The sequence below is a fragment of the Scardinius erythrophthalmus genome (assembly GCF_964197995.2).
Source record: "Scardinius erythrophthalmus genome assembly, chromosome: 24".
In the NCBI taxonomy this organism is placed as follows: Eukaryota; Metazoa; Chordata; class Actinopteri; order Cypriniformes; family Leuciscidae; genus Scardinius; species Scardinius erythrophthalmus.
This window is the reverse complement of record NC_138244.1, coordinates 22,742,800-22,757,462: the sequence shown is the minus strand read 5'-3', so window position 1 is coordinate 22,757,462 and position 14,663 is coordinate 22,742,800. Positions and strand designations below refer to the sequence as shown.

At 37.8% G+C, this 14,663-nt stretch overlaps 1 protein-coding gene across 1 annotated transcript in view; it reads left to right on the top strand.

The window, feature by feature from the left end:
- brsk2a (BR serine/threonine kinase 2a) overlaps positions 1 to 14,663 on the top strand; it is a gene marked incomplete at its 3' end in the record, with an annotated part of 237,374 nt that overhangs the window by 131,216 nt on the left and 91,495 nt on the right. Inside the window, exon 2 of the mRNA XM_081355792.1 lies at positions 1,584 to 1,678. Coding sequence (XP_081211918.1) covers positions 1,584 to 1,678 — 95 coding nt within the window. The remainder of the gene's footprint in view (positions 1 to 1,583; positions 1,679 to 14,663) is intronic.

Here is a 14,663-nt window from a genome sequence, read left to right as displayed (position 1 = left end):
CATTTCTTCTGCCCTTGCACTTAATACACTCTATCTATGTGATAATGTCATGCGGTATGACGTCTGACTGTGATATGCTCTCTACATATATATTTGTGCCAATGTCTCTGTGTATTATCATTGCTGGCTGGAATAGGTCACAGTGCTCAAAGTGCATGAAATTCTTGGCCTCTTGAATCTCATAAACAGAAGCCTTTTGATTATGAGAAAGGACATTTTGTTTTTTTCATTTTTGGGGGTATTTTTATTCCTGTTATTATGAGATATTTTTTCTTTATTTGTGGCCGCTGATGATGATTGGATCCATTCTAATGGTCTTGTCAACTGTTGAGTTCGCTGTCAGGCATCATTATTGTTTAATTAGCTTCGGATGACATTTGAATAATATTCCCTCTCTGTCTCTCCATCACTTGGCAGGGCAGAGCACCTGAAGTGAACACTCTGAAAGGTGCAGGGCTTTATTGTATAACGTATCCCTGTACGGTACACCCTATATCAGAGGTCACCAATTAGCAGTTTGCAGTCCAGATCCAGACCCAAGACTGGTTCCACCTGGAATGTGAATCGTTTATCATAAATTAATGTAATTATAACAGCATTTTTTTTCCCCACATGGAGAAGCTGAAGCCGATATGGTTTAAACAAAATGCAAATAAAATAAAAATATTAACACTATTTTCAGGAAGAGAAAAAAAAAAAACCTTTTGAAAAACCCTTCAAAAGCAGCCATTTTCCTTTAGCGTGTAAAGAGCCATTGAGTCACATGAGAGCACTGGTTGTTCAGGAGCGTCTGTTGAGTGTCATCGGGGACGAGGATTTGGTTGGGATGAGGTGGGGGGGTTCTTACACTTTATTACAAACTAAAAACATTCACTGCATCCTCTTTGCAAATCACAGCATTTTTCGTTTATGCGCTTGTCAGTTTTCCGATACGCGTGCACCTTAGGATATGAAACATTCATTATCTTGTCTCGCACAGGCGTCAAACCCTCCCTATCTACCCAACAATTCGTGGTGCAGCAAACAACTTTGCTGAATCGTCTTTAGTGGTTTTTGTTTCGTTTGAAAATGCTTGCTCAATTGTGGAAGGACCTGAGGTATTTACGCTAGAGATTTTTCTTTAGAAAGTCCTTGAAAGTATGGAGAAGAGAGGGGAACCGTGAAGCATGGCTCTGTAAGCCTGTAAACATTCAACACTTTGACTAATAAAAGTGTTAACCGTGTGGCGGATGTTTCGTAGAAACCATTTACTTTGAGCTGCTCGCGCACCATGAAACTCCACGTCACGAGTGATAAAGCAGAAAGGCCTTTAGGTTGCTGCTGTACACCATCAATTTGGCTCGCAGTTTTGCTTATCTACTATACCTGGCCGTTGGTCTTGAGATATGAATGGAGCGTCTCACAGATGCCGAGGGAAAGACGCTCGTGTTTCGGTGTGTGAAAGGAAATGGCCTGTGAAAGGGTTTTTGTGCAGTTGTGATTAAATTGCTCAGCCATGTTGCAGACCAATGTTGTGGATGCAGACCAATGATTAGACCAGTGGTTTTCTTTCAACCTTTTTCTTCATTTCTTTTTTCCTCTAGGCCTTGTAAAGCTCGGGATCCACTGTGTCACATGTCAGAAAGTCGCCATAAAGATTGTAAACCGAGAAAAGCTCAGTGAATCCGTGTTAATGAAGGTAAGATTTCATTCTTTCTTGGGAAATATCAGATTTACACACAAAAAACAGAAATAATTCACTCCAAAATGTAAATTGTCATCATTTGCTCACCCAAAACTTGATTTGACTTACTTTCTTCTATGAAACACAAAAGGAGAAATTTAGCAGAATGTCAACGCTGCTCATTCCATACAATGAAACTGAATGGTGACCAAAGGCTCTCAAGCTCCAAAAAATGACAAAATGCAAAACTCATGCACGATATTTTTCAAGTCTTCTGAAGTTATACTGTATGATAGCTTTGTTTTTGTTTTTTGTTTTTTATTAAAAGTCATTATTCACTGAAAATTTTCCCTTTGTTGCAGCTCTCAAATGTAAAAATATATATATATATATTAAGTCGATAATGCCAAACGTTTTTGTTCTTGTGTCTTGTAAATCTGGAGGTGCCATATTTGCATATGCACAAAATTCAATCTGGCTGAATAACAAATTTAGGTTTAAAATTACGTTTTTAACACAGCTATCATTCGCCTTCACATGACTACTTTGATACTTGTATGGTAGCCTGGGAAAACCCAGACAACTTCCGGCAAATTTAGATTTGCTCTGCAAGTAAGTCTGGCAAAGAGCTCATTCAAGTCCATTTCCCCATGCAGAGAAATCAAGGCACCAATCAGAAATGTTGAGGCGGGCTTTACACATGACGATCGCTCTGATTGGTTTTAGGTCTAGCCTATCCAGAGGCATTTGAGCGACGTCCACTCCAACGTCCGTTGGTGAAGCACACCAACTTTTAAATGCATTATTATATTCAAATTGCAAACACATGAGGACAGTCTCCATGAAAGACCCACTGGCAGATGAACGTGCTACTACATTTCTCTCCGAAACGGTAGGAAATTAAATTAGATTTAATAGAGGATTTCAACTGTGACAAGATGATTGACAGGGCAGTTTACATGACGGGATGCACGCGACAGATCTGTCCGATAAAGATGACGAAGTAGTATGTCCCAAAGTTGCCTACTTTTTTGCTACACATTCAGAAGTAAAAAGAGTACATATGGCGTAGTGTAACCATAGACTGTAAAAAAAATAGAGTGTAACATAGGCGAATTGGGACGCAGCATATGGCTTTACACATGACGACCTCTGATTGGTTTTAGGAGTTTTAGGTCTATCCAATTGTGCCCAGAGGCATTTGAGCGACGTCCGTTGGTGACACCCCTTTGGAAATGAGTTATTAAAGGAGCTTTGCCAGACCATATCTCAGTTACTACTGAGAATGTTCTGGTTTTAACCAGGCTACTTGTAGGTTGCTTTTTTGTGCTATTTTTGGAGCCGGTCAATGTTCACGATTATTGTATCTAAAAAACAGCATGAATATCCTGCCTAACATCTCTATTTGATTTTCATGAAAACAAGAAAGTCATACAGGTCTGGAACACCCATGTTGGGTGTTTAATGCGTTCATTTCTTCCTCTAGTTTTTCCTAAAGTTGTTTAAAAATAAAGATGAAACAAATGAATTAATGAATGAAACCGAGACTACAGCCTCATAATGATATTTATTGCCTGTAAAACTATACTCTGGGTAGTAGTTGGCCCATAATGATCTCCTCTGATAAAAGCAGTCATGGGAAATCCGAGACTAAAACTGAAGACCAAAGAACCTGATTAAGGATAATTGTCTTTCAAGGGAGGCGTATTAAATTATGAGATGCTTGTTATTATTTGGAAATGGGGGCAAACTTGTAGAATGCCTTAATTTAGAATATCATCTAACACACATGCTTAAAATATATAATTTTGGATGCAAACTTATATAGTAACTGTTTTCCTTTTGCTCTAACGGATATTAACGAGGAAGGGATTTGGCCAGGACAAGCTGCAATAAATAAACTCAGCAAGATTAGAGACCGTAAACACTACAATTCTTTCAGATATTTGCACATTTGAGGTTTTCCCAGGAGGCCGAGACCCAAAAAAAGATCTTTTTTGGAAACAAGCAGCACCTCAACAAATTTTTTTTGTGTGTTCACATAGCAAGTGCCAAAACTTTTAGCAAGTTTCGTACCATTCCGATGAATAAAAAAAAACGAAACAAAAACAAATGTAAAAAGTTTCGGTCAAAAATGACCGAAGAGGGTAAACGTTTTCAAACATTGTACAACATATAAAGTCATCTACAGTTACCTAATCTTTTGGATGTAACCAAAAGAAACAAGCTATAGCTCGATTCCACATATTTTGTGTGCATGTGTGTGTGCAAGTATATATATACAGGGTTTTTCCTGGCGCAAAATGAGGCGGAGGTGGTAAAATCCTAATAATGTATTTTAATAATAACAAATGTTAATAATGTTAATGTTAAATAATTAAATGTTATTTTTCATAGATCATCATATAGCCTAATGTGTTTTTCGGCATTATTTTTGTGGGTGGGGCCTGTACCCCTAGGGGGGTCCGGGTGCATGCCCCCCCGGAAGAAATTTTTGTATATTTTAAAGATAAATTCATTAATCTGGTGCACTTTGAGTCACCCAAATCCACTGTTAAAAATAAAAAAATCCACCCGCAAACCGCCCATATTCTTTGATTTAGATATCTGCATCTGATCACCACATTATAATTATTCAAATTTTCAGTGTTAAGCATGATAATATGGCTACATATCACACTGAAGTTGGCTAATTATAAATGAACATTTATTTAAAATAAAAGTTCTTCTTTTGGCAAAATTACATTTCCTTAATATCCTTAACAGAGGCTTTACTCCATTCAAACTTAAATTGTCAATGTTTCATTACATCACTGTTTGAAAACAGAATAATTTTTTGTACCTTTATAAGGTTTTATTTTATTAAATGTTTGCTCCATCTTTCATTTCAAATTCTTAAATTTAATCAATACATTCAATTAAAATAAGGCATTAGGCTGTTTCCAATCAAATTAAATAATTTACATTGGAAAAAGTATAACTTTATTAAATTAGATTATTTTAAATATTTTTGAATATACAAATAAGGAATGTTGAAAAGAATGATACTTTATGAAACTAAAACACCAGTAGGAGGCGGCAGGCGACCGTCTTAATGAGCGAGTCATTGAGTCATTCATTCAAACGATTCGTTCAAAAGGCTGATTCATTACGAATGAGGCAGTTTATGAATAGGTAATTGAATCTTTGACTCAACCGATTCGTTCAAAACGCTGAATCATTCAGTGATGAAACATGGCTGAAGTGTTGCTGTGAGTGTTGCGGTTGTTCTGCTGTGATCTTTGTTTGGAATTATTTTCGCTGCTGAAACAGAACAAAAACAGTCATTGCGTCTAAAATGTAAATGACTTAATTTTAACTATTTGTTTATTGAACTGCTATGAAATCAGTCTCGGTTTCAATCTTGATGGCATTCAGGAAAACGAAAGTAGAGTGATGCACGTTCATTGCGTTTTACCGTGATGAGAGTTCCGTGTCTTTCAACAAACTCAACACAAAATTATTTATCTGTCATCCACCCTCGATTAATTGGAATGGAATGTTTTTATTACTTATCCGCGCGCAGCAGCAGCACTATACGGTTTGACTGAGAATGGACACATGCGGTAACCGCAACAGAACCGTCACGGTGGAAAAAGTGTATCTGACCATGACTGTCTGTCCGAGTTTTGTCGAGAGCCGGAGGCGGCACGAAATTTGACGGAGGCGGCCGCCTCATAATTCTCTATGCAGGAAAAACCCTGTATATAGATAGAGATAGATAGAGATAGATAGAGAGAGAGAGAGAGAGAGAGAGAGAGAGAGAGCGCTTACATTTAAATTCAGTCTAATGGTTTGTCTACAACTCTAAAGAAAAATGGTATTGTACTTGAATCAGAACCCCTCGCCGAGCGGGCAGCCAATCAGAAGCCCTCGCCGAGCGGGCAGCCAATCAGAAGCCGTCACCGAGCAGGCAGCCAATCAGAAGCCCTCACCGAGCGGGCAGCCAATCAGAAGCCCTCACCGTGCGAACACGCCCCGTATCCGCGTCTCATCAGCACCAACACTTCCACATAAACTCCAAACGACACGACTGCACTTCAGAAACAATGAAGAAGATTAAACTTAAACTAATCATATGCTCCTCAGGTCTAAACAGTCTGTGTTTACAATGTAATTTATTCCACATATCACATAAATAATGCATGTTCCACCCTGCCTGAACTTGAAGTTTAATGTGACTACAACAGATATTACAATTTGCAGCCGTTGTTTTCATGTAATTACTTCGGTATGAGGTAAAAGTCGATTTGAACAGCCACCAATTTATCTCCACATGGGTTTGAGAGATGAGGGGGTGGATTGTCAGGGTTATTTTGGACAGCAGCCTCTGTTCGGAGCATATGTGTGTGTGAGTGTATGTGTGTGTGATTTGGTGTGCTGTCTTACTCTTGGCTTTGACATTCTCATTGTTGTCGTCCTGTCACCGAGATGAATATGGGCTATCCCAGCACCTGCCTCTCCTCTCATTCCTGCGGCTCCAGACCAGCATTGCAAATGTCACCTTTTTAAATGCAAATGTTGCGTTCTCTGTTTCCGTCCTGGCACCTACGCCCCGACGCCGTGTCCCGCTGGGAATGAGACTCTCACAATCATTCTTTCCAGTGTCCACATCACTGATTTTATTTGTAGATGTAGAGGACATAACCATATGAAGTGCACACAAGCACACATGGGACAAATTCACAGCAGCCGTGTTGAAGGATTATAAGAAAGAGGATTTAGATTGAAAAAGATGATGTTATGGAAGCTATGAGAGTTAGAGAAGGACTTCAGTTTGGGCTTAAATAAATAGTTCACCCAAATATGAAATTCTGTATTCATTCACTCACTTGCATGTCTTTTTGAAACCATTTGGATTTGTTTTGTTCTGTGGAGCACAAACGGAGATGTTTTGCAGAATGTCCATGCTGCACTTTTCTGCATAGTTATAGTCAATAGTGACCATTACTGTCATTTTCAGTGAATAAAAAATGTAATTTTGGTTTGTTATCACATAAAGCTGTTATATAACTTAAGAAGACTTGAAATATGTAATATAGACTATACTTACTTTTATATTTTCACATCCTTTTTATGTAGCTTGACTAACCCAGTGTTATTTTAGTCACCGAAATACAACCAAAAGGGCACTTTACTATTAGTTATTAAAGGTTGTCGGCCCCGACTTTCAAATTATTTTAATTTATTTACATTTTTTGATGAACTGTTAGATACCCTGAATTTTTTTAATTGTGAATGTGTGTCTGAATTGTGACAAAATTGACTTTCAGCAGCTTTAAACTAGGGGTGAGCACGGCACAACCTAACGTGGGGCTAGTTGTAACACACATGGTTTAAAACTTTCCATACACGCTAGCAAGATGAAACTTAGTGTATTTACTAGTTGCCATATCAACACTATATAGTGAAAAAATCTCGGCAAAATTAAAAAAATCTTTGTAAGATATCATTGAACATTTATTTAACCATAGCAAAAGTAAACTCCTTACTGCAGTTAAATTTTCATCCTTTTTGTGTGTGTGTGTGTGTGTGTGTGTGTGTGTGTGTTTATTTAAAACTAGACAAATTTGATATTATTTCTATCTTATATCTGTTATATAAAGGGGTGGTATAATGCCCTTATCACAAGATGTAAAATAAGTCTCTGATGTCCCCAGAGTGTGTATGTGAAGTTTTACCTCAAAATACCTCACAGATATTTTTATATAGCATGTTAAAATTGTAAATTATTTGAGGGTGAGCAAAATCGCACCGTTTTGTGTCTGTTCCTTTAAATGCAAATGAGCTGCTGCTCCCGGCACAGAGGGCGGAGCTTCAACAGCTTGCACTCACACAGACATGCACTGAAAATTTCAAAAACTTTTAGCCTTTTATGTTTAAACCGGATTCAGACAATGATGAAGACGTGACTCAAGAAGAGGTGACAACATGTAGAATGCAACAGTACGTTTCTGAATGGTTAGTTGATGAATTTATGTAGCTTATGTATAGTTATCTTGTTGTCATTGATTAGCATATTCTGTCATGATAATCTATAAATCGTGTTCAGGGGGGCGGGGTTTAATTAAATTTTAGGGTTGGTGATGTCACTAACCCTGGTCGTGTAGTCCCTACCAGCCGTTTGTTGTAGTCCTTAAAAAGTGATTTCTTTAAAAGCAATTATCTCCCTTCGCTTTGAACGTTGAGCATTGTCACTTTGCAGATGTTGTTTATGCTTAAACAGCAACATTACACTCTAACTAAGGTTAAAATCATAATCAACCACCCCTTTAACAGTTGAGATAGTTCTTTAATGCTGATCTAATCAGCAGAAGAAACTAGCCGGGTTTAAATCTCAGTTGCGCAGGTGAGGCATGTTGTAACTCTGCGTTACAATGAGCCCCTTTTAGAACTGCTATTCTATTCTATACTTTTATGAATTCTATTGAGATACATGAGAAAAAGGTGTATAAAGACGGAGGGCCCTATTTTAACGATCTAAGCATATGGTCTAAAGCGCAAGTTCACTTAGAATCCACTTTTGATAGTTTAACGACGGGAAAAATGGTGGGCGCATGGTCTAAAAGGGTTGTCCCTATTCTCATAATGAGTAATGGGTGTGTTTTGGGATTTACGTGCGTTAAACCAATCAGAGTCTCATCTCCCATTCCTTTTAAAAGCCAGTTGCGCTCGCGCCATGGCAGATTCACTATTTATATGACGGAATTTGATAGTGGAAAGACCGAACCCGTCTCCAGAGCTCAAACAGAACTGCTTGTGCGTGAGGTTAAAGCGTGCAAGCAGATAATCTACGGGACAAGCCGGATTCCACCATATCTTTATGTACACAATAAAAATCTTTTACATTGTAATCCTTTTATTTTAAATATTTGGCATGTTTGTGAGCTGCGGTGCTTGGTTCCCTCTGTGTGTTAATAAGCAGAGTGTACGTGCGTTCATTTAGGCGCACATTACAAATGCGCTCTTTAAATAACAAATAAAATACTGCGCCATTGACTTTAGACCAGGTTTTTGTTGGTCAATGCCTCAGTCTATTTCTTTTGCCTCAAAGTAGCAACGTGCCAACAATGCGCCTGAACACCTCGTTTTCAGACCAGCAGCCCATGGGTGCACAAATGGACGCAACTGCATTTGCTATTTAAACAACGTAGTGCAGGACGTGAAAATGATAACTGCGTCAGGCTGAAACTAGCAAAAAACACTTGCATCACACTTGGCGCTGCATTGTGCCGGGTGTAAGATAGGGCCCTGAGAGTCAATATTCAGAAATGATTAATTATTATTATATTTTGAACTATGCTGTATTGTTGTGTTTTGTGGTGTGTTTGTTGTCAAACTAAAAAATTTGTTAATTTTGGCCAAAATCGACACCAGCCTCACATGTATCTTTACCAAGAAGACAATCCCAGATAACATTGCCACAAATGAGATAAATCATCCAAAGTTGGCAGATGGAGATGAAAATTGACTATTCATTTTATCCGGTACTTAGAAGTATCAATAAAAGTATTTGGCTATTTTTAATTAAAATGTACTATTGTTCCAAATACATGTGTATTTTAAGCTTATTAGAGCATCATATTATTTGCTTAGCACCATACTATCAATTGTGAGGCATGTGCTGCACACGAGGAGTGCAATTTAGTGCGGTGTGCAGAGTTGCCATCAATGTACAGTAGAGCGTTTCAAATCACTCACTTCTATTTTTATATATAGCTTACCTTGGAAGTTAGCTGACTATGTAAACAGTATATAGCAGTGCAGCTCACAAGGCTTTGGAAAAGAGTGTGTGTTTGATAGGGAGTGTGTAACTGATGGTCTCTGTGATTAAACATGAGTGTATTGTGTACGTGTGAGAACGCGAGTGGGATGTGGCGCATTGTCAAGACCTAAGGGAATATTTAACATTTGTAAAACTCCCGAGATTATAGAGTTTATACTGACTCATAGCTACACATACGCACACACACCATAGTCTGCAAAAAGCAGATAAGTCCCCGTCTCTGTGTGTGTGTGTGAACATATATACATTTTCATACGCTTTTCTTCATGTGAGCACCCCTAAAAACTAGAGGTTTAATCTACATTTCAAGCAAGTTTCAAAGTCGGCCAAGTAAATAGATTAGCATTAGCATATCTGAGTTCAGAGGGGTAAGAAACACAAACACACAAATATAAACACACACATTGAAGTGTATTATATCTGGGAATGTTTCTCTTTATTTGGCCATGTTCAAAATGGAACACTAGCGTATTACATTTTGCGCACTGTACACTGTATACTACATACTTCTGCACTGCAGTATTTTCAACATTTAAATATACTATACTAAATATAGCTCTTTCAGAAAAGCAGGTGATATGGCGTTCTGTGTGTGTTAAAGCGGGCGCACAGCGAGTGCTGGTCTGATGATTGTGCTTCCTATGAGCTCTGGGTCTGATTAAAGATCATTATCCACGGTAACTCGCTCTCTCAATCTCCTCTACTGACACAGCATCAAAGAGACACAACAGGGAGAGAGGGAAACGGGGAATAGATGGATGCAGATAAGGAGACCAAGAGGAATGGAAGGAGAAATGCAGAGTGTGAGATAATGCATGTAAGTCAGAGCACTATTTGAAATTGCAGTTTGATTTCCCGTAACACTGGCTCTTACACCGTTTCTGCAGTGTCGACATTACTGTTGTTGTGTTGTTATACTTCCAGAACCATTTTTTCCCCTGTTGTCATCGTCTGATAGTCCTTCTCCTCTGCTGCGTAATTAAAGTTGCGACAGTTGTTTGCATGAAGTTTCCAACATTTTTTTTTTTTGTGTGGTTAAATAAGTGCACTTTTTCTGTATTTGAAGTGTGCTTTTTTATGTTGGAATGTTTAGCATGAACACACTATTTGCACTATACAACAAAATAACATAGAATATAGTGCACAAGTACGCAAATATGTACGCACCTAATATCATTAGGTGCGTGTCATTAATTGTAATGCTTTCTAATTTTCTAGAAACACACAGCTTAATGTGCTTTCAGAAAGGTAATATTTTAATTTAATTTAATTTAAAAGTTAATTCAATTTAACTATATTTTTTAACACATTTATCAAATTTGATTCATTTACATGGGTCAGAATTCATCAGAGTTATTTTATACTGTTGACTGTCCTAGTTTTCAAAGAGTTTATATATAGCTAACATTACACTAATAGTAGAAAAAACACACACTGCCAACAATATAAAGTAAATATGTTCCAAAATATTTACTTAAAATCCCCCTGTAGTCAATAATTTTATCCCTCTAAAATAACATATTTAAATGTTTTTTTTCCTAGAAAAATAAAAATTCTCCATGCCTTAAAATAGCTTGAATGTAACTCTACACCCTTGCCTCATTTAGTATACGCAGTTCTATGAATATGCAAATTAGCCCCACCTCCACTCACTCACTCACTCCAGCTCAGAGATCCACTCGTTGACGATCAAACGTTGACCTGATTGGTTACAAGGTAGTTTGTGATGTCAGAAACTGTCTTGTACAACTGTCTTTGGTTCACCGCAGTTTTAACGAGAAAATACTCAGCAATGGTGTTGACTTATGAATTTACACATGGTTTGTCTTCAAGCATATTAAAAATACCACATAGACATTGATTTTCACCACAGGAGGATTTTAATAATAATATTTTTGACCTTACTTCAGTGACATTATAAAATCAATAAAAAACTATAAAAATCAATAAAAAAAAATTGAAAAATAATTAATTTAGGAAAACACGTCTCAATATATATTTTTTTGTTACCTAACAAGGCAATCATATTTTGGGGTGTAGCTCACATGGTTGATCTGCTGACACAATTGCTTGTTGTGAGGAGTGGGAACACTGTAGTTTATAGCAAGTGTGTGTCCACTCTCCACGGTTTGCACTGTGTGTGTGTGTGTGTGTGTGTGTTTTCACTACTCACTGCTCCTAATGTGTGTGCACTAACTTTGATGGGTTAAATGCATTGGACAAATTTTGAGTATGGATTACCATACTTCGCCTTAACATGTCACTTTCACTTTCAGTGAGAGTTCCAGCAATTTAATTGCTGTTGGTGCAAATGCACCTTTATAGACACCTGGTTACAATTCAAGACGGAAAAAAAGATTGAATCACAATGAGGTGCAGCACTTGTTCTTATGCCGTCTGCAACACAAAACTTTCAGCCCACTGAACTCTATTATGATGTAGAACTATAGACCTCTCAGCTACTGAATGCTTGATGCGCTCCTCGAGCAGTCATACTCTCTGTTCCCAAACGAATTATTCCCGCAGCAAAAAGCTGAGACAGTTTTCCCCACTGGGTTTGCAGGTCTGAGCCGTGCGCTCGTGAATCAAATAGCTATAGATTCCAGCGTTGCTTTTTTTCATCCGCCCTAGTAGAGCCTATCACACTCTGAACGGGGTATTAGACGCCCTTTGTGAGGCATAAATCATCCCACAATCTGCACCTTCTCCCCTCGGCTTCAGCTGGTATTGATTTGAAGCGTCCAGTGACAAGCGCTCAATATCCACTCTGATCTCAGAACAGAGGTACCAATTCAGGCGGCTCCTCACAAAGGCTGTTGGTTTATTTTATTGTTCTGGCCTGGATGCCCTCAATGAAATATTGGAAGACATCCACTTTCATTTGTGTTACTTTAGGCTGAGAGGTTACGGCATTTACACACTAGAGAAGCCCCTGATGAAGTGTTGGGCGGTTAGGAATACGTAACATCGTTTGAAATAGGGTTGGGAAAAAGCCAGAACGATGGAATGCACAAATTGGGTCTACGAAAGCTCAAGTGGACTCGTCACTTGCTTACTTACACATTGCAGGATGTAGCCTCACTTTTGGAAATGCTTGTTGAAATCATTAGATTTGATTAGATTAGTTGCTTGGTCCTGATGCAAAAGCAGTTGGAAATCATTGGCGTAAACCAGTGGAAGCCAACCCTGCCCCTGGAAAACTACTTTCCTGCAGACTTCAGTTCCAACTAGGGGTGTAACAATATATCGTGTCACAATATATCGCAATACAAAAATGCAACAATATGTATCGTGGATAGTGACAATTTGTATTGTGTATAGTTCACCCCAAAAAATAAAATACTGTGAAAAAATGCAAGTTTTCAGAGTTTTAGTGTCAGTATTATATTAAATTGCTATATATAATGTTGAATATAATGTAAAATAAATCAATGGGAGACTATTTGTGGGTCCTGATAATGCCAAATGTTACCAGTAAAAAAGTGGCCTACATTATTTTAAATATATCTAGTCAGTGAAAGAGTGCAAGCAAATTTGTCTAAAATAATTCTGTTTTCAGCTTCAGAATCATTAATATTTTTATTCTGGTGTCACTATTGTCCAAGCCTATTCATTTACACCCACAATATGAAACCAAATTTAGCATTTTAATCAACAGTTCATTTTTTGTTAATCTTTTACCATATGTCTTGGAGTATCGCAATAATATCGTATCATGAGTTCAGTATCGTGATATGAATCGAATCGTGACATGAGGGTATCGTTACACCCCTATTTCCAACCCTACTCCAGTAGACCTACCTGTTATTTCCAAGTGATCCTGAACACCTGGTGGTTAAGGCTGAGCTAACTCTAGTTAGCTTTGGTTGGAAAATTCAAAAATATTTAGAGATTACCCTGACTTTCGGTTGTGGAACCCAACATAGTTGGGTTGATTTTAAAACAGGATGGCATGCACAAAAATAGAAAATGAGTTGGGAGCGGAAAATGTGAAGTGATTGTGAACTGAGAGAGGGAAAATGGGCGAGAGAGAGAGAAACAGGGAAATGGGAAGGAGAGGTCTGCGAGGCTGGAGTAATTGCCCCCTCAAGCAAATAATTGAGGCAGGAGCAGGGTGAGGGGTGGGGGTGGGTAAAGCATGACCTTGTGCCCCATAACTTCTGCAATCTTACAGAGAGAGAGAGAGAGAGAGAGAGAGAGACTGCCGTCACCCTACATTGACAAAAAAGAAAGAATTAAGCCAAGAATAGCCAATGTGAGGATGTTCAGTCATAGAAGTTTCTCTCTCATGATTCAGGTTTATGTTCCCCAGTGCAATGAACTACATCCAAGTGTCAAGCTGCATTGGTACCCCTGGTTCAGTGTTGTGCGAAGGTCAAGCTCGGTAACGCAACATACAGGTCAAACAATTTTAACTTTGACCCTGTTTGCCACTGACCTCAAAGTTAAGCCAATGAATACCAGATTCTGAGACTATCTAGAAACTGTGAGTTGTAGGCATATTGTGACTTTCATAGAATAATCATCATATATACATACATGTTTTTCTGTACTTTCACTAGTTTACTATTTATCCTGAGTATGTGAATAAATAGCACATGTTCTTGACAGATGTGTTGAGGACAAATTGTGACACAAATTGGATTAATTTGGAATTGGAATTGTATGTACATACTGTATATGACGTGAGGAAAATAAAACTGTTGGTTACCATCAGATAATTATGTGGTAACCTTGAAAAAAAACATCATAAACCCAATGAATGCATGAACTTGTGATTCTACAAAATGCCTTTTAAACTTTATACCGGGTCTTAAAGCAGAAATTTAGAGATTAATATCAGTGCTCAATACGTCTTGAAACTTCTGACAATGAATATCTGAATTCTCTTGAGAATTATGTTTGTTTCGGCTTCGCTCACTCTCAAGTGCATTTTAGTATTCACGTGCATTTGTTTACAGTTATTTCTATTTGGGAACTTGTTCAGCCAGCACAGATTTTACATTTCGACTTGATAGATTGACTGAGCACAATTAAAAGTTTGGTGAATATACATTTTTTATTTTTTAAGCTGTGATTAGAACAATGCATCTTTTTGCATGGGGATAATTATTTGGAAGTCATTTATTGAGCCAATATGTAATTGTCAGTTTCCAAAATGTAAAAAAAAATATG